The sequence below is a fragment of the Panthera uncia genome (genome assembly GCF_023721935.1).
Source record: "Panthera uncia isolate 11264 chromosome C1 unlocalized genomic scaffold, Puncia_PCG_1.0 HiC_scaffold_4, whole genome shotgun sequence".
Classification (NCBI taxonomy): Eukaryota; Metazoa; Chordata; class Mammalia; order Carnivora; family Felidae; genus Panthera; species Panthera uncia.
The window spans coordinates 88,030,175-88,049,918 of record NW_026057585.1 but is presented as its reverse complement, the minus strand read 5'-3'; the positions used below and the strand labels follow the sequence as shown (position 1 = coordinate 88,049,918).

The following is a 19,744-nucleotide window of genomic DNA, read 5'->3' as shown; positions in this document are numbered from 1 at the left end:
GCGGCCGGGACGGAGGCCGGCCCCGGGGCAGCGGGCGGCGCGGAGAACGGCTCTGAGGTGGCCGCGCCGCCCGCGGGCCTGTCGGGCCCTGCCGAGGCCGGGCCGGGGGTGGCGGGGGAGCGCACTCCCCGCAAGAAAGAGCCTCCGCGGGCCTCCCCTCCCGGGGGCCTGGCCGAGCCACCGGGGTCCGCCGGGCCTCAGGCCGGGCCTACCGTCGTGCCTGGATCTGCGACCCCCATGGAAACGGGAATCGCAGAGACTCCGGAGGGGCGACGGACCAGCCGGCGCAAGCGAGCGAAGGTGAGGCGCGAACCCCTCCCGCACGCCGCAGACCCCGGTTGCTTGGCTTCCTCTAGGTTGTCCGGCCCCCGGCGACCCCCACCGCCCCCTTGTCTTGGGCCTCGAGCCGCACGCCCACCCAGACCTCCCAGCCCGTCGGGTCTTCACCGCGGCTCCCCACCAGCTGGGTGGGGGGGAGAGGAAGGGAGGGGAAGGGCTTCGCGGGTGTTGAAAGCAGTCTTTGTGCCGGGACCCGGCCGTCTTGGGAAGGGGGATTGGCGGGGAGGGGTGGTTTACTCCTTGCGTCTGTGCACCTTTTCATTTTCTGGCCTGGGAAACATGGCTCCCTGACGTGGAGTCCTGGTGGGCGCTGTTGGAGACGGGCATCGCCTGTTGGCCCGCGGATGTGTCTGGAGGCCTCTCGGCGGTGTTTCAAGGAGTTTCAGCTGGGCGCGCATTAGGGCTGGAGGGGCATGCTAAAGAAATGGCCTTGGCTATGGAGACCGAAAAGAAACGAACATTTTTGTTTGTTTGTTTCCAGCCCTGCTGGGCGCTAGTTTTCCTCTTTCCTTTTATTCTCTCAACGATCTTTTGACTTAGGGTTTTTTGTTTTTTTTTTTAACCGGTGAGGAAGCTGATAATGTCAATTAGTCAAGGTGCAAATACCTAGGGAGGAAAAGACTTGTCACGGAACAGAATATACAGACGGCAGCTGCTTCACATCTCTGGGTGCCAGATGCCGTGTGTTCAGAGAGTCACTTACGTTTTATTTTTGCTCAGCAGCAGTGGGCAGGTTTTGTGAGCCCCACGTTAGGAAATGAGCAAGCTGAGGCACACAGTTTAAGCAGCTTGGCCAAAGTCACCCAGCTAAGTAAGTGGCAGAACTGGAAGCTGCGTTTCCGTTGCCAGGAGGCAGCCTCAGCCTCAGACAAAGGACCACATGGAACACCCGACGGTGCAGGGCACCAAGGCAGTACCAGGAGCAGACTTTTTAGACTTGGGTTTTTTCTGGAGATGTATCCTTTTAGAGTACATGTTTAAAATCGTGCGATTTTATAAGTTACGCATACAGCTGTAATTTTTAAATGCATGTGCCGAGTCAGTGTGAGCTTCTTGAGATGGGTTATTACCCAGACTGAGCCCTCAGATACAGCCGCCCGCTGGAGAGATCTCTCTGCAAGAGTAAATACCCCGTGCTAGAAGGAGGAAAGGCTTTTGGCGGCTTTTACCAAAGCGTGGGTTAGAAAAGACACGGATAGGAGACTCCCAGCCCCCAGAAATGAGCTAGAGGGCAGAAGCCCGAGCGTTTTTATTTTACTATTTCAATAGAAAGTATGGCTAGAAAGCATGTGGTAAAACATTTCTTAAAAACGTTTATTGAGATAGTTGATAAAGGATAAAATTTACCTTTTTCAGGTGGTACGACCGAATGGTTTTAAGCATGTATTCACAGAGTTTTGCAGCCACTACCACAGTCAGTTTTAATTTTAGGACATGTTCATCACCCCCAAAAGACACTTGGACCACTGGCAGTCATTCTTGGTTCTCCACTGCCCTAGCAGCCACTAACCTACTTTCTGTGTGGGTTTGCCTGTTCTGGGCCTTTTATGTAAACAGAATCATAGAATATGTGGTCTTTTGTGTCTGGCTTTGGTATGTTTTCGGGGTTCATCCATGTTGTATTTCCATCTGGCACTTGACACAACTCCATGGCATAATAATATCCCATTGTATGGATATACCGCATTTTGTTTATCCATTCATCATTGTGGCGGACATCTGGGTTTCCACTTTTTGGTTATGTGTGATGCTGCCGTGAACATTTATGTACAGCGTTTTGTGTGTGTGAACGTATGTTTTCAACTCTCTCGGGTATATAGTTGGAGTGGAATTGCTGCGTCACATGGTATCTCAGTGTTTTACTCTTTGAGGAGCTGCCAAACACTTTTCCACATCAGCCACACCGTTTTACGTTTCCGTCAGCAGCAGATGAAGGTTCCAGTTCCCCCATATCCTTGTCTTGAGCTCTCCTAGTGGATGTGAAGGGGTGTCTCATTGTAGTTTTCATATGCGTTACAAGGATGACTGATGATATTGAACATCTTTTCTTGTGCTTATTGGCATTTGTTGTATATCTTCTTTGATGAAATGTTGGTTCACATCCTTGGCTCACTTTAAAATGGGGTTGTCTTTATTGCTGAATAGTCAGAGTTCTTTGTGTATGGTGATTGCAGAAGTTTTTTATTTTAGTGTCCAATTTATCTTTTCTTCTTTTTGTCCCTTTTGCTTCTGGTGTTTTGATTTGTTTTTAAGTTTATTTATTTTGATGGAGCATGAGCTGGGGAGGGGCAGAGAGACTGGGAAAGAGAGAATCCCAAGGAGGCTCCTTGTGGTTGGCGTGGGGCCCAGCATGGGGCTCAAGTCCATGAACCAAGAGATCATGACCTGAGCTGAAATCAAGAGTCAACGCTTAACTGATTGAGCCACCCAGGCACCTGGGTGTTAGATCCAAGCTTGAGTCACCCAAGCACCTGCTTCTGATGTTCAATCCAAGAAACCATTGCTTAATCCAGTGTCATGAAGATTTACTTCCATGTGTTCTCCTAAGAGTTTTATAGTTTTAGCTCTTGGATTTGGATCTGTGATCATTTTGGAGTTAATTTTTGTATGTGGTATGAAGTAGGAGTTCAGCTTCGTTCCTATCCATGTGGATATCCACTTGTCCCAGCACAATTGAAGACTGTTCTCTCCCCCCTTTGAATGGTTGGCATCCTTGTTGGTTAGCCCTAAATATAAGGGTTTATTTCCGGACTCTCAGTTCTGTCCCACTGATCAGTATTTTTGTTCTTGTGTCTGTATCGCACTGTCCCGATCACTGTAACTTTGTGTAATAGATTTTGAAATCAGGAAGTTTGATTTTTCAATTTTGCTCCTTTTTTTCAAGATTGTTTTGGATGTTCTGAGACCCTTGCATTTCCATATGAATTTTAGGATCAGTTTATCAGTTTCTGGGGAAGAAAAAAAAAAAAAAAAAAAAAAGGCAGCTGATACTCTGATTGGGATTGTCTTGAGTATGTAGATTTCTGTCTTTGTAATTATCTTGTGTTTATTTTAATTCCCATTATACTGTTTTTTCTATTGTGATTAGCTTTGAAATTCAAAAGAAAAGTGGGTCACCTGTTTATTTGGGGGAGCAACTAAGAAGGAAGAAACTGGGGACACTGACTTATTCCTAGTCAGTCTTGGGAGCCAGAGAAAACAGACCTCAAGGGATAGAGTATCCATTAAAGGAAGAAAAATCGAGCTGAGTCCATTGTAGTAGATGGGCCTTACTTCGAGAGTTCTGAGGTATATGTAGGGGTCTTTCTGTATTTGTAGTTATAGATATAACAGACGTAGATACAGATGTATTATATATATTATATATATACATGTGTGTGTATATATATATATATATACACACACACACACACACACACACACACACAAAATTATGTAACTAAAACCAGGTTCAGGGTATTGGAAGGGGTCCATGCATTTGAGGGTCCCTGAAGGTTAAGTTTTGTAAATTTCAGAATAAATTCACCCCTGAGTGTGTATGCTAACATTATGGCAAAATATTTAAGGGTTGGAATTGTTAAGTTGGGCTGGGACTTTAGGGACACTTCAGCATTCAGCTGGCCTTGAAAAGGTGCAGAATTTAGAAAAGTATTCTGAAAAGGACAGACTTTTTGGAATTGATTTTTCTTGCTATGATTCATTTTCCTTAGGAAGATAAACTCTACCTTGTAAGGCTTTTAGGTTTAGATACAATGTAAACAAAACACAGTGTCTGGCTTATAGTAAGGTGCCCAGTAATTAAGTATTACCAGTGGAGAAAGGAAGTGAAAAACGCTTGGCATATTATGCGACAAGGTTTGAGAAGCAGCAGGGAGTCCAGAGTGGAAAACTGAATGTTGGGGACAACGGGCAAATGAATTGGAAATGAGGTTTTTCTAGGAGCAAGATAGGAGCCAGAGGGATCAGTAACGTTTGGGTTGTAGAGTCATGTTCAGGTTATAGACAAACACTAGATCTGTGTGTTCAGTATGGTAGCCACTAGCCCATGTGACTGGTACAACTGATGAAACTGAGTTTTTACTTTTGATTTAAACTTAAATTACCACATGGTAAGTGCTCAATAGCCACATGTGGCTGGCTAGTGCTGCCATGGTGGAAGTGCAGATGCAAAACGTTGCCATTATCATAGAAAATTGTATCAGACAGCACTACACTAGACTATGAAATGCAGACCTTAAGTGCTAGGACAGTTCAGAGAAAGGAAACTATATATTTGTAAGTTTGGAATAGTTAGGAAATAATTTGTGGAGGAGGGGCGCCTTGAATTTTAAGCATTGGATTAACAGAAAAAGCTTTTAGGAAATTTAGGGATCAGTAGAACATCGAGGACTTTTTCATTAGTGTATTAGAAAATGGCTAAAGGTGTAAGTTTGCATAGTTAGAGCCAGAAAGTTTATACCTGGTTTGAAAAAGTTGGCGTTCATCTTTTAAACTATCTGAAAATAACATGTATGGATTTGGAAAATCAGTCTGGCAGTTGTGCCCTACTGAATTAAAAGGACTAAAGATTCAAACAAAAAGACTGGGGCTTTAAGGTGATTGGGAAGTGGATGAATCATTGTAGTAAGGGTGAGGGAGAGACTAGAGATGTAAATTTGAGAGTTGTCTGTGTAAAGGTGAGAATAATTACCCTACTGACTTATATCTGTCTATTGGATATCTTTATGTCCTTGTTTGTAAGTGGTTGTAGAAGTTCCAAAGTCTTTGAGGATTTTACTTAAGGATGAGAGGTTCCCACTCCTTTGTGTTCAAAGTATCTGTTCCTTTGCTCAGGGGAATAGTTTTTATTTTTTTATTTTTGAGAATTTGTATGATTCTTTCACTTTTTTATTGAGAACTTTTTTTAAAGCTTATTTATCTTGAGAAAGGGAGAGAGAGTGTGTAGAGAGAAAAGAAAGCAAGAAAAGAAATGCAGAGGGGCGCCTGGGTGGCGCAGTCGGTTAAGCGTCCGACTTCAGCCAGGTCACGATCTCGCGGTCCGTGAGTTCGAGCCCCGCGTCAGGCTCTGGGCTGATGGCTCGGAGCCTGGAGCCTGTTTCCGATTCTGTGTCTCCCTCTCTCTCTCTGCCCCTCCCCTGTTCATGCTCTGTCTCTCTCTGTCCCAAAAATAAATAAAAAAACGTTGAAAAAAAAAAAATTAAAAAAAAAAAAAAAGAAAGAAATGCAGAGTCCATTGTAGGGCTTGAATTCACCAACCCCAAGATCGTGACCTGAGCCAAAATCAAGAGTCCATTGCTCAACCTACCGAGCCACCCAGGCACCGCCCACTAGAGAAACTTTTTTTTGTAAGTAATCTCTACACCCATTATGGGACTCTGAACTCACACCCCCAAGATCCAAGAGTCACACGCTCCTCCGACTGAACCAGCCAGGTGCCCCTCTTTTTTACAAAATAAAACTTTATATGCAAAATTTCAAAATAAAGTACTATTTGCCTGTCTTATATTCAGTTTAAATTTATAACCTTTATTTTAGTTGTCAGGGTTTCAGAAAATGAGGCTTTTTTTTTTTTTAATAGAGCCAAATTTGAGAATGGAGGTTAAACTTAATAGTTGTAGTCTTATTTAAGTCTCAGAACCCAATTTTATTTCTGTACTTTGTTTATGAAGCATTGTGAAGACCCAGTGCTTGATAAGTAGTACAAAAGGTTGTTTTTTAGCTTGCCTAGCCATTTCAGGACGCTGCCTTGGTTGAACAGATTGCAGAAGAAATGTCATTCTTAGGTCTACCCAAAATTTACCTAAGCAGTACAAGTTCATGTGTTGTTGGTCTCCAAAGTACTAACACATAAGTGTGTATTTAAATGAAATCCTGAAGAATTTTAGGGTTCTGTGGAACACAGATGGTTTTTTCTTGATATTATTGTTTTTAAATACTACCTTTAGATATTTTTGCTCCTACTTCTAGATATTTTTCTAATCTTCCCCCCCCAACCCCCCAAAAACTAAGAACTCTGTATTCCTTCTTAGTAGCTACTACTTCATCAAAACGTTGGATTAAACAATGTTAAAAAGATTGTTTTTGCTGCAAAACTTCTCAGTAACTTTAATGTGCGTTGTGGTTCTCCTAGAGGGGGCCTGTAAAGAATGCAGTACTTCCCAAACTTGATCATGGATTCCTTTTTCCTTCAAATAGTATAGTGTCTTGTGGAACATCCTTTGGAAAGAGCTAAACTACTGCAGTAGAAAGGATCTTACATTATTGTTTCAGAATTTGCATATTGCCCAGTTCCATGGTAGGCGCTTATTAAGTGATTATTGATTAAATGGATGAGATTGATGAGCAGAGGATTAAAGAGCTGAATCTTTGGGGGTAGGGAGGGGTCAAGCACTATTGAAAGCTGAAAGAAGAAAGGATACTGCATACTTTAAACATAGATTACATTTTCTGACCCCTCTCCCTCTTTGAAACTTTTCCCATGCTGCTTTTTTGCCCATTGTCCTGAGGTTTGCTCCTACAGTTTATCTCAATCAAGTAGAATGAAGGTTAGTGTCTAGACTTCTGGAGGTTTTATTGTAAAATCTTTCTGTGAGATGATTTGCCTGGTAAGAACCATTAATTTGCAACTGGAATTTCAGCTTATTAAGGGCAGGAAGACTCTCATTTATAATTGTTTTCTCCATTGTGATCATGTACTCGGTGTTCCATATTTGATAGATGAATACTATTATTTGTGTGTTTAAATAAGAATCTTAGAGCATGGGTCAGAACTGTTCAATTTATCCTTAATTTTTGTTTCCATTTTCTGCCACAATCCCTCTTACCTTCCCTAGTCTAGCCACCCACTCCCCTGCCCACCTGTGGTCATGTCATTTAAAAAAAAGAAAAAGACAGATATAAAAGCAGCCAGCCATATGGAACTATTTCAAAGATATTTCAAAAGTTAAAATAGATTACATTTGCTGTAATCCACAGGACTATTAATTTCAGAAATCTAATAAGTTAGGTACATTATTTGTGGAGACCATACTGTCTTTGCTCTGTCTCCATAGCTAATAAATTTTTATTTTATTCATTTTATCTTTTAATTGAATCTGAATAGAGAGCTGTTGTTTCTGTGGCTTTCTGGAATGTTTTTTAAGGGTGGGAGTCACAGTGACATTTTGCCAGTGTTCTAAGGTTGGTGACTATTTGTAATACCGTTTACATTTTGGTAAACAGGTCCATTATAATCTTCCCTATCCTAATGGCTTTACCCCTGATAAGGCTTCCTCTTTCTACTTACTACCTGGTTCTCTCCTTTACACTTAGAATATGAATTAGTAGTATGACCTGTAGTCTCCATTTCCGTTTCACTTCTTAATTTGTTATATTAAGGTTTCTTTGCTCTCACTGTTCAACTCTCTTAGGTCAACAGTTATTATTTTTTAATGTTTATTTATTTTGAGGGAGTGGGGGAGGGGCAGACAGAGGGAGGGAGAGAATCCCAAGCAGGCTCCATGGTGTCAGCACGGAGCCTGAGGCGGAGCTTGATCACATGAACTGTGAAATCAAGTCATTGGTTATTTTTTAAGCAAATGTACCTTTTCATAGTTTCAATTTGACTGTTGCCATTTGTGGTTTTTATTACCTGCCATTTTTCCCCATTTGGTTTCTGGAATTTTGCTGTTTTGCCATGGAATAGAAGTACAGGCTTGACATTTGACAGACTTGTTATTCTAGTTGATTATATTTTTATCTCAGGGTTATTTTAGTCTTTTGTTGAAACTTCTAGTGTGATTATGATGTATACATACATATGTATAGATATGCCTACAAACACACACAGTCACACACACACATTTTAAAAGGTTTTAGGAGTTGTAAAAAGCCTCAGATCCATTGCTCTAAATGTCAGTACTATGATGTAAAATTGATAGGTTGGGGTAAATGTGAACCGACATGAGATTGTTTCATGAGAGATTTTAGGGTTTTGTTTTGTTTTATTTATTTAAGTAATCTCTGCACCTAGTGTGGGGCTTGAACTCATGACCCTGAGATCAAGAGTCCCATGCTCTTCCAGCTGAGCCAGCCAGGTGCCCTGAGATTTTGTTTTTAATAACTACCTATTATGGTCTAGCTTGTTCCTTGTTATTTACTTATTTCCCTTAAAATTTGAAGTTAAGAAGCCATTCACATTCACTGATGGTTCCACATTAAGTCCCTGGTTTTAGATGTTCACTGTATTTAGCTTTCCCTGGTATAATCTCCACATAGGTAGAGTACAGAGAGATGGATGAAAGCTTGGCCAACCTCTCAGAAGATGAATATTATTCAGAAGAAGAGAGAAATGCTAAAGCAGAGAAGGAAAAGAAGCTTCCCCCACCACCTCCTCAAGCCCCACCTGAGGAAGAAAATGAAAGCGAGCCTGAAGAACCATCTGGTGAGTAATAGTAACCAACCAGTTTTGTTTTATCCTGAAAATAAGAGTAAATGAGTTAAATCCTATTCTACAGTGTTATTTATGTCTTTATCTTTGGTTTATATTCTGATATTGGCCATGTGTGTCAGTAGTGCGTGTATGTATGTGTAAATATATATGCACGCACGCATACATGCATACATACATATGTAGTTAATACTGATATTCTTTGTGTGTGTGTGTACATATATAGAAGGAAAGTAAAAGATGGGGATGGAAGGATAGTGGCAGTATAAGGCACGCGGAAAGTTGGAGAAATAAACAATTAGAGAAAACATACAGAAAACCAAATCCAAAGAACCAAACCCCTCAGATTTATCTCTGATTTAGAGTTTGTAGATAGAAGGGTTCAGAAATTACTCTGGTTAAATCACATATGTATCACATGGTTAGATACTTTCTGATTAAACCCTCAGAGTGGGGATCAGTTTTGAGAATATCCTAGTGAACAAATGTAAAAATATATTATGAGGTCAAAAAGAAAAGGCCTAAGTGCCTGTTACTGTTTAGTATTGAGCCCTCCAGTCAAAGGAATGGTAGAAGAAAAGGCTATGCAGAGATTCTAAACTCACACAGTCTTCCTATGACAGTGGAAAGATTATTGGAGACTATAGTATTGGTTTCAGAACTTCAAACATCTTTAAGGAATTCTCACTAACATCCCCTCAGATTGAATCCTACTGAGGATACCCAGAGCAAGTAGGGATACCCTTCTGGTTTGGATAAAGCAAACAAAAGTAGAGTCTTAATTTTTTGTATCTTCTGTCCTTAATGGCATTGCATTAATTCTTCTTGACTTTGAATTTTTACTAAGTTCTTCTTAAAATACATTTTATATTTCTGTAGCTCCAGGCCCATTTACCTCTTCAATTCTTGTAGTCCTGTATCTTTTAAAAATAGAATGTTTGTTTCAGATCCCATCTGCTATATCTTGCGTGACTTTCATAGGTACCCAGATACAGACATACTTAATTTGAGAAGTTTTATCTTTTGTTTTAGTTTTTTTTTTCCCCCTCCTCTGTAATGTTATATAAATCACCACATGTTATTTAAAATAATAGGGTTATTACTGATGTATCCTTGAGAAAATTACAAGTCAGTTGTTAAATTAATTTAGATTTAGAATTTATCAAACAGATTCTGGCCAAAACTCTCAAAAATTAAAGCTTGTAATTTTATAGCAATTATAATAAAAACACAGTTTGAGAACATTGAGAACAAGATGATTAAATTCTGGGTTCAATTTATCTTAGGAATCAGGGTTTTTCTAAGAATGGCTTTCCTAAGACTTTCTTAAAATGACCTCTTGGGCACCTATTGGGAGTGGTATATTAACTCTGGAACTAGTGTCCCTGAGGCAAATGCAGCCTTCCCTGTACCTCAGAACACCTCCTCTCTTTTTGTTGGTATTTTTTTTCTTTCTAGTCTTTTACATTTAGCTCTCTTCCTTTCTTCGTGTCGTTGCCTCCAACTCCTCCCTTGATTCTCTACTCCTTTTTCTTCTGTATTCTTTGGTTCTTGCCTTTCTTTTCTTCTACCTTTGCTGTAGACTTTCTGGTGAGGTACTGGGGAAAAGTCTTTTGATATCTGTCATAGGTCAAGAGACTACTGTTTCTTGGTTCGAAGGCTCTAAGTATTCTTCAGTAGATGTATTTGAGATGCTGCCTCACCCTCTTTTTTTGTGTGATTGTCAGTGTCTCCAGTAAACAACTGACCTAAGTAGGTACCAAGTTAGTATATACTCTGAACATTTTAAACCTGGTATTGGTGTTTTCTTTTCCATGAAAGAGGTGTTTTATTTTGTTTTTTTAATTTGTTTTTCCATAAATGTCAGGCATTGTTGCCCAAGAAGGAAATACCTTATTAAAGTGATGTAGGATTTGGGGAACTGTGTTTATGATATTATGTTCTGGCTAAATTTTTATCCAGTTGTTTAGTTTAAATAAGTTATCTTAGTATTTGGGGGGAAAGTTAAAGTTTCTTAAGTTTAGAATATCTTCAGTGCTTAGAGATGTGTTGATAATAGCCAAAACTTGCAATATATTATTTGTGATTCTGAAAATAAAATTATTTTTCCTTTAAAACAACTTGAAATTTAAAAAAATTTCTGGGGTGAATTAGGGAAGTACTTTCCCCAGTAAAGTAGTGGCAACTTACTGGCCTGTGTAATTTAGAATTAAATGGGGCCCTAATAGTGAATCATAAAATACTATCAGGTGAATTCAAGTATTTAGAAACTGTCCAGGGACTCCAGATCTCCTGTCTTATCAGAACTAGCTCTTTCACTTAAGTTTTCATTCAAAAATTGAACAGAACCATTGTCATATGGGTATCTTAAGGTCTTTTGAGAGAAGATGTGGGTCTTGTTTTTTACCAAATCTTTTCTTCATCTCAGTCATTTTAGATGAGAAATTAATTTACTCTCTTTAAATATGTAACTAAGGTTTGAATACGTTTCATTTTTACCAGCTTTTAAGTTTGTTTAGAAAAATTTGCTTTGCTTTCCATGATGTTGAGAATAAAATATTTTGTTAGCACAAGGTTTTGCAAAATCCGTTGGGTCAGATAATATTACTGGAGAAGATTCCTTTAGGAGAATTCTGAGAGGAGGCCAGAAGGGAAGGTTGGAGCCTTCATTACAAGGCTGAGAAATTTGAACTCGTCCTTTAAACACTGAGAGGATCTGGTCAGGGTAGCACTGAGATATTTTGTATTTTGAGTGAGAGGCGTTGTACAAAATACATTTTTTGGAAAAATCAATCTGATGTGCTCTATTAGAGCGAACTAAAGAGGTAAAGAGACTGGCTGGGAGAGATGATTTTGGTTGTTTTGATAATCGAGTTTAGTGAATTTTGGTCAATGGAAAAATCTCAATATCAAAGTTGAACTTTTATGGAAACGATGTTGGTTTTGTTGTTTGTTTGGATTTACATAATTGGGAAGTTCTATGTTGTGGCTTAAAAATTATTTTTATATTTGTTTGCTTTTGATGATAACTGAATGTGGCCTATAGTCCTACGGTAGTCACATGAGTAAATAATGTATTTTTCATGCTAAGTATTGCTGCTTATATTTAAAATTAAAGTTTTCCTAAATGTTTCTGTGTATTTTTACATTTATACACTTCTGAATGTATTTGTTTTAACAAATGATGGATTTATTTGGTTTCCTAGTACCTCATCTATCAAGATAAAGGTGTTTTTTAAAGTCATGCCAACTGAACCTGAAAATGTCCTTGGAATCGTGTGGTTATTAGTAATGTCAAATAATATGGGAACATCTATAAAATAGAGTAAAAATCTCGGTTGGTCTTTACTGGTTTCGATACCACTGTTAAAGTGGCCTTCTGTTAGTGAATTTTTTTTTTTTCCTTTCTTGGCTCAGTTGTTACCCTGTGTATATTTGATTATTCCTCAAAGACGTTTTACTATATTAACTAATTTGTTAGCACTTAGCTTTTTAATTTTAATGCAAAAACACGATTTTTTTCTCCACTGCCTTTCATCAGTTGAAAATTTTCAGAAAAATCTTACTAGTAGTTTCTGAATTTAAATTTTGTGTTGGATAGCTGTTTAAGAACTCTGGTTTGGGAAGATATATTTCATTTTGGGTTAGAAATAGCTTAGTTGTATAAAGCTTAACACTTTCATGGAAGCTTGCTTTAAAACAGTAAAATGAAATTTGAAATCGCTATTAAAATGCCTTTCTCAAGATGTTAAGTTAATGAATTTCTCAACAGAGATATCAGAAGTATGTTTAAAAATACATATATGTGGGGGAGCCTGGGTGGCTCAGTCGGTTAAACGACTTCAGCTCAGGTCATGATCTCACGGTCCGTGAGTTCGAGCCCTGCGTCAGGCTCTGTGCTGTCAGTTCAGAGCCTGGAGCTTGATTCGGATTCTGTGTCTCCCTCTCTCTCTGCCCCTCCCCCACTCATGCTCTGTCTATCAAAAAATGAATAAATGTTAAAAAAATTTTTTTTTTAAATACATATATGTAAAGCACATGCATATGTCTGTGTACCAGTTTTCCAGCCTCAGTGGTATGCTAATACTGTAATGAAGCTCAAAGGCTTACGTCAAATTATTGGTTCATTTTGTTAGATATAGTTATTAGATATGGTTAGCTGATTGATGACAGCCCTGCATTATAATCTATTTTATTGAATGACTGTAGGAAGAATCACTTTATCTCCTTGTTTATATTCTTTTAAGAACACATAATAACTCTTACAACAATGTAAATAAAAGAAAGTACCTGCCCTCTCTTCTGTCTTACATGGTAATTTTGGGGGTGTGTGTGTGGTGTGTGTTTGAAAGAGAGGTAGGCTGTTTAACGTACAGAAATCATTGATGTGAAAGATTGGTATGACAAAAAAATTTTGTGGTTTTAATAATTTTGGGGCCCTTTTCATGTAATAGTCCTGTCGATTGAAAGAATATTTCACAAAATCACATGAAAGGAGATGCAACATAAATTAGTAAAAATACTAAATTATATAAAATATATAGAATATGTGTATGGGTAGAAAAGTTTAAAATCCAGTGAAGTTTGATCACAAATACTATTAAAATGAAAATATTTATGACAAAAGATTGATGACCAAATATTTTATGAATTGCTTACTCAGTATAGCAAAAAATCTAAAAGGTAGAATCTTTTGAATTGTCCTTTACAACTTAGTATAATAATAGAATTTGACCAGAGAAGAGCTGAAGATGGATTTCCTTACTTTAAAAGAAAAAAAAAAAGGGCGCCTGGTGGCTCAGTCGGTTGGGTGTCCAACTTCGTCTCAGGTCGTGATCTCGTGGCTTGTGGTTTCGAGCCCCGCGTCGGGCTCTGTGCTGACTGCTTGGAGCCTGGAGCCTGCTTCGGATTCTGTGTCTCCCTCTCTCTCTCTCTCTCTGCCCATCCCCCGCTCACCCTCTGTCTCTCTCTGTCTCCAAAAATGAATAAATGTTAAAAAAAAATTTTTTTTAGAGGAAAAAAAAATAAACGGTGGCCTAATACTTATGTAACAGCCCTTATATTTTCATAGTTCTTTGTTCTTAGGTGCTGTGAGGCAGTCATACTGAGGTATTCAGTCAAGTCCTGGGTTTGGTGGCATGGCTAGTTACCGTCAGAGTTTGGTGAATAATTTTAGCATGCCATAATTATTTTCAAGTGGCTTATCCCAGGCTTTTCTCTCTGATTTCTCTTGCTGTACCTTCAGGTGCAATCAGAGAGCAGGTGTAACTTGCAGGTTTCCTGAAAATGGACTTGGATTACCTCCACAGGGAGAATTATAGAATTCTGTTACAACCCCATACCCAGCAGGAGACCCTCTTTTGTAGATCTACTAGAAGTTGTTGGGAAATTCATTCCTAACAGGATTGTTTATGTTGCCATTTTGGCCTGCTAGTGTCAAATAAGTGCCTGAAATCATTTTAGTTCTCCTTATATGAAATATGCATACACTTAGAAAGCAGACCTAGGATTTTTGTATAGCATCATTTTTTTGTATAGCATCATTTTTTTTGTATAGCATCATTTCAGTGTTCTGATTTGGAACTGTGCTTCAGAATAATTTACTGGAGGACTGAGAAAAAAGTCACAGATTAATTCAAAATTTTTATATTTTGAGAGATAGCATTTGGACCAAGCTATATATATTACTATGCAATACATGGTCCCCACTCTCAGATGATTTATAGTCTAGTAGAGATACAAATGTGTACATAAATCTGTAACAGAAGGTAAAATGAGTCTGAAATATTAAATTTTAGTATAAAAATTTGGAGGAACTTGGAAAAAGAGTGGGACGAAAGTAAGTCTTCCTAAATTTTTGGCTTACTGGAAGAATTATTTTTAAAAATAGTGTGGAAGTGAAAAATTTTTTTTTTTTTTTAAAGATTTTATTTTTAAGCAATCTCTACACCGGTCTTGAATTGAACTCAAAACCTCAAAATCGAGAGTCACCTGCTCCACCAGCTAAGCCCAATGCCCTGGAAGGGAATTTTTTTTTTTTTTCCTTAAAGAAGACAGATAGCTCCCTTACTCTTTATTTTTATTTATTTTTTTAATTTGAGAGAGAGTGCAAGCTGGGGAGAGGGGCAGAGGGAGAGAAAAAGAATCCCAAGCAGGTTCTGCACTGACATGGGGCTCGATCTCACAAACTGAGATCATGACCTGAACTGAAGTTAAGACTCGGACTCTCAATCAACTGAGCCACCCAGGCGCCCCTGGACAGGAAATTAAAAGAAAAGAAAAAAAAAGTGGAGACATTTTCTACGCAAAGTAAGATTGCCCCAATCTTGGCAGTTCCTCATTGACTTTATTATACAACCATTAATTGTAAAACTACAGTGCTTTGTTCCTGGCGTGGTGCTGGGTTCTGAGGGTGCAGCGCTGAAGACTAGGTCTTTCTGCAAAGAATTCATAGTCCTCTTTAGGGTTACAAATTTAATAACTGGCTACAATGAAGAAACAATACGATAAAATTGTATTCAAAGTACGGTGAGAACCCAGAAGTTGTTTTTAAATGTTTTTCCCCAAATTGGATTTTGGAAGTTTTACATGAAATGTGAAGGAATTAGGCTTTTATGAAGCAGTTGAGATCCTTGATTCTTTTTTTTTTAATTTTTTTTTTTTTAACGTTTATTTATCTTTGAGACAGAGAGAGACAGAGCATGAACGGGGGAGGGGCAGAGAGAGAGGAGACACAGAATCGGAAGCAGGCTCCAGGCTCTGAGCCATCAGCCCAGAGCCCAACGAGGGGCTCGAACTCACGGACCGCGAGATCGTGGCCTGAGTTGAAGTCAGACACTTAACCGACTGAGCCACCCAGGCGCCCCTGAGATCCTTGATTCTTAACTGTTAACTGCTTTTGGCCAAAACCACTGAATCAAATGCTACCAGTTTTAGGTTCAGTCTTTGACAGATTGAGCTGCTTTTAATGATTTCATTTCACTGATTGATTAGTTTTTTTTTTTTTTTAATTAAAGCAAATTAGTAATTTGTTTAGCTGAGCAACTTTAATTTTATAATTAACTTTCTTTTTGCTACCATCCTTTTTTGGTCTGCTCATGATATAATAGAACAGATACTTTGTCTATGAAGATTTTCTCATCTGCAAAATGGGACTTGATACGAGAGATCAAAGGAGAAAATATAAATTCCACTTTTGTGTACAAACATCTTGTATCTATTAAACACAGACTTGAACTAGGAATAGGGTTAAAAATGTTAACATTTTGCAGTATTTGCTAATTACGGTGGCCTCAAACATTTGAAGATAGGGTTGTGTTTTTTTCCTTTTTTTTTTTTTTTTGGCATCTTCTGATGTGAAGATAGAAGAACACATATGATTAATTAATGCCTAAGAAGTCAAACCTCCCTGTAGCAGTGTACACTCAAATCATACTGAGGTTGGGAAGAGCCTCTGATTGTGGTCTGGGAAGATACAAGATAGCCAGCATTCTGAGAAATTTATTTGAGCAGGAAAAAGGGATTCTCTTGTTGAAATTAATTCATGGTTATCAGTTGTGAAAAGTTATTACAGTTCTTTTAATAGCAGGTCCAGGGTAAAATTCACTATTGGCCTTTTTAGAAATAGGTGAGGAATACCTACCTGGCTGGCTTGGTGAGAAGAGCATGTGACTCTTGATCTTGGAGTCCTGAATCTAAGCCCCACGTTGAGTGTAGAGATTGCTTACATACATAAACTTAAAAAAAAAACAAAAACAAAAAAAAAACAGGTGAATAACTAGAAAAGTAAGCTTTGTTGTTAACTACTCAAATTCACATTAAGCTTGGTAGTCGAGCAACATAACATAGCATCTAAATTTTAAACTTTATTTGGAACATTTTGAAAACTGAACTATAAGCCAAGATTTTACAACAAAATAGGTGAGGAAAATCCCTACTATGGAATGTGGAGGGAAATAGCATATGAAAAAGTCCATTCTTTCCTTTGGCTTCTAAAAGCTTTGCTTTCCTTTTTAGCTTATAGGGCTTTTATTTTGTATAGGATTTCTGGTACTGAGGTTTCTCACTTCTGCTCCAATGTTAAAAAGTCTTCAGGTGTAGATCAGCAGTGCTACTGCTCCTCCAGTGGTAAAGGGAGAAAATTTTAGGCAGGTTCTTACCTTAAGCAGCACCCTTTTCCTGCCTTCTGGGCCTTAATGACAGTATAACACTAGGATTGCTGTTCTAGTTGGAACCCATAGATTTCATTCTGGATAATTTTGTTGGAGAGTATTGATCAATGTTAGCTGTGTTAACTGCCTATGATGTGCTTCAAAGGAATGCCTGAGGCTTTCCCTTTAGGCCAGTTTCATCTATCTCAGGGAACCCAATTCACTTGCCTTTGCATTTCTTTGAACTGCTGTAGATTATTCTGTCCACAATCATAGTCAAAAAGTTAGGAAAGCGATGCATTAAGAGCAGTATATTTGAGGTTATTTTTAAAGCCACCTTTCACTATGGAGAGGACTGGAAGGCAGCAGGAAGTGGTTATAGTCACCAATAACTCGCTACCTTTCAATTATTTAAAAAAAAATTTTTTGTCATTTGTCTGTGTTGACCAATTCCTCTTTGAAACTGTGACTTTCCTTATGAGATTAGTCATACATTTAAAACTGCTTCAAATTCTCTGAGCCTATTGTTACCCCCATGCTATTTTAAGATTTTTTTTAGGGGCGCCTAGTTGGCTCAGTTGGTTAAGCGTCCAACTTCAGCTCAGGTCATGATCTTTCTGTTTGTGAGTTCAAGCCCTGCATTGGGCTCTGTGCTGACAGCTCAGAGCCTGGAGCCTGCTTCAGATTCTGTGTCTCCCTCTGTCTCTGTTCCTCCCCAACTCATACTCTGTCTCTCTGTCTCTGTCTCTGTCTCTCTCTCTCTCAAAAATGAATAAAAACATTAAAAAATGTTTTTTAATATTTAAAGTGTCCCCTCTCTTTCTGTCCCTCCCTTCACCCCCTCGTGCTCTTTCTCTCAAAAATAAACATTAAAAAAATTTTTTTTTAAGACTTTAAAGTTTTAGTCCTAAAGTTCTAGTCTTTAATTACTTTAAAGACTGAGTAAGTAAAAAATATTTCCGTTTAATTTTACCTAAATTTTTCCTAAATTTTGCATTTGGTCCACTGCATTACTACTCCTGACTTAAAAGAACTTGGAGCCATCTTGAAAGTCCCTTATCCCTTTTATCAAGTCTGTTGTAAAGTCATGTAACTTCCTGTGCATAGCTTCTTTGACTTGTTATTGTTATGCCCTATCCACTTTCATTGTCCTCTTTTTATTCAAGTGAATTTCACTTGATATCTAACTTAATCGGCCTTTCAATTGGATCTCCTTTGTGTAGGTCACCTTTATTCCTGTAATCCATCTGGTACAAAGTGACCGGATTAGTTTAATTAAAGTATCACTTGTTTTGCTGTTTTTCTGTGACAGGTCATACAGTTACCCCATTATTATTAAGATCAAGTTTAGGTTTTGTCACTGAGGGTGGCCCCTTTTACCTATCCTGCTCTCCCACTTCTGTAAGTACTGTGTCATTCTATACCATGTCTGTGCTTTTCTCCTTGCTTTTATAAGTGTTCTAGACCATATTGGTGGTTTGACTGCCTCCCAATATATCCAGACCTCTGTGGATTTATTGAGAAAAGCTTCCCTGATTCCTCATCTGTATTAGCCTCTTGTTTCCCTTTCTTTAAAAAAAAGTTTCTTGGAGCGCCTGGGTGGCTCAGTCGGTTAAGTGTCCGACTTCAGCTCAGATCATCATCTCATGGTTTGTGATTTTGAGCCCTGCATCAGGCTCTGCGCTGACAGTTCAGAGCCTGGAGCCTGCTTTGGGTTCTGTGTGTGTGTCTCTCTCTCTGCTCCTCCCCTGCTTGCACTCTGTCTGCCTGTCTGTCTCTCTCTCTTTCTCTCTCAAAAATAAACAAACATTAAAAAATAAAATTTTAAAAAGTTTCTTTGTGGATATTTTTTTATCTTTCCCCAGGTAGATTATAAGCCCTTTGAAAATAAGTATTTAACCTGTTCCACTTTCTGTTTGTGCTTGGCAGTTTTGAGATAGGTATTTGGTAAACATTGAATTAGTGAGATTATTAAAATATAAACTGAGGTGTTAATAAGAGCAGAAACTTATGTCTTTAAAGATGGCTTAAACTTTTAAGATTTTTTCCCCCTCTGCTAATGTGTCAGGTTTGATTGAAAACAAGAGCTTGGCAGTCACTTTGTTCTGTAAATTTGGTAAATTTTTGATTAAATAAATTTTAATAAATTGTTGTGGGTTTTTTTTTGTTTGCTTAAAAATTATTGCTTCCCAGAAGAGTTAGGAATTTCTCAAATTGTGTACAAAGTTATCAACATGAATATGATTTCAAGAAACTAAATAGTCACGGGGTGCCTGGGTGGCTCAGTGGGTTGAGCGTCTGACTTTGGCTCAGGTTGTGGTCTTGCACTCTGTGAGTTAGAGCCCCATGTCTGGCTCTGTGCTAACCACTCAGAGCCTGGAGCCTGCTTTGGATTCTGCCCCTCCCCCACTCATTCTTTGTCTCTCAAAAATAAATAAGCATTAACAAGAAACTAAATAGTCACAATGTGAATCTGTTGGTCAGTATGTACCTGAGAACAACACATCTGTGATCCTGCCCTTCTTGCTTGTCAGATAAAAAATACTTGAAAGTCATCATAGATTTCCTTTTAAGATATTGGCAGAATGGTCTCTTGGGAATCTTAATCGAGACTATAACTATAGTGCTTCACTGTTCTTCAAGAATAACCTAACAGGTTTGGGGCGCCTGGGTGGCGCAGTCGGTTAAGCGTCCGACTTCAGCCAGGTCACGATCTCAAGGTCCGTGAGTTCGAGCCCCGCGTCAGGCTCTGGGCTGATGGCTCGGAGCCTGGAGCCTGTTTCCGATTCTGTGTCTCCCTCTCTCTCTGACCCTCCCCCGTTCATGC

General features: G+C 38.8%; 1 protein-coding gene across 1 annotated transcript in view; it reads left to right on the top strand.

Moving 5' to 3' along the window:
* The window catches only part of KDM1A (lysine demethylase 1A), a gene marked incomplete at its 5' end in the record, with an annotated part of 61,917 nt that continues 42,173 nt past the window's right edge, over positions 1 to 19,744 (top strand). Inside the window, 2 exons of the mRNA XM_049618905.1 lie at positions 1 to 300; positions 8,596 to 8,761. Of these exons, the coding sequence (XP_049474862.1) occupies positions 1 to 300; positions 8,596 to 8,761 (466 nt within the window). The remainder of the gene's footprint in view (positions 301 to 8,595; positions 8,762 to 19,744) is intronic.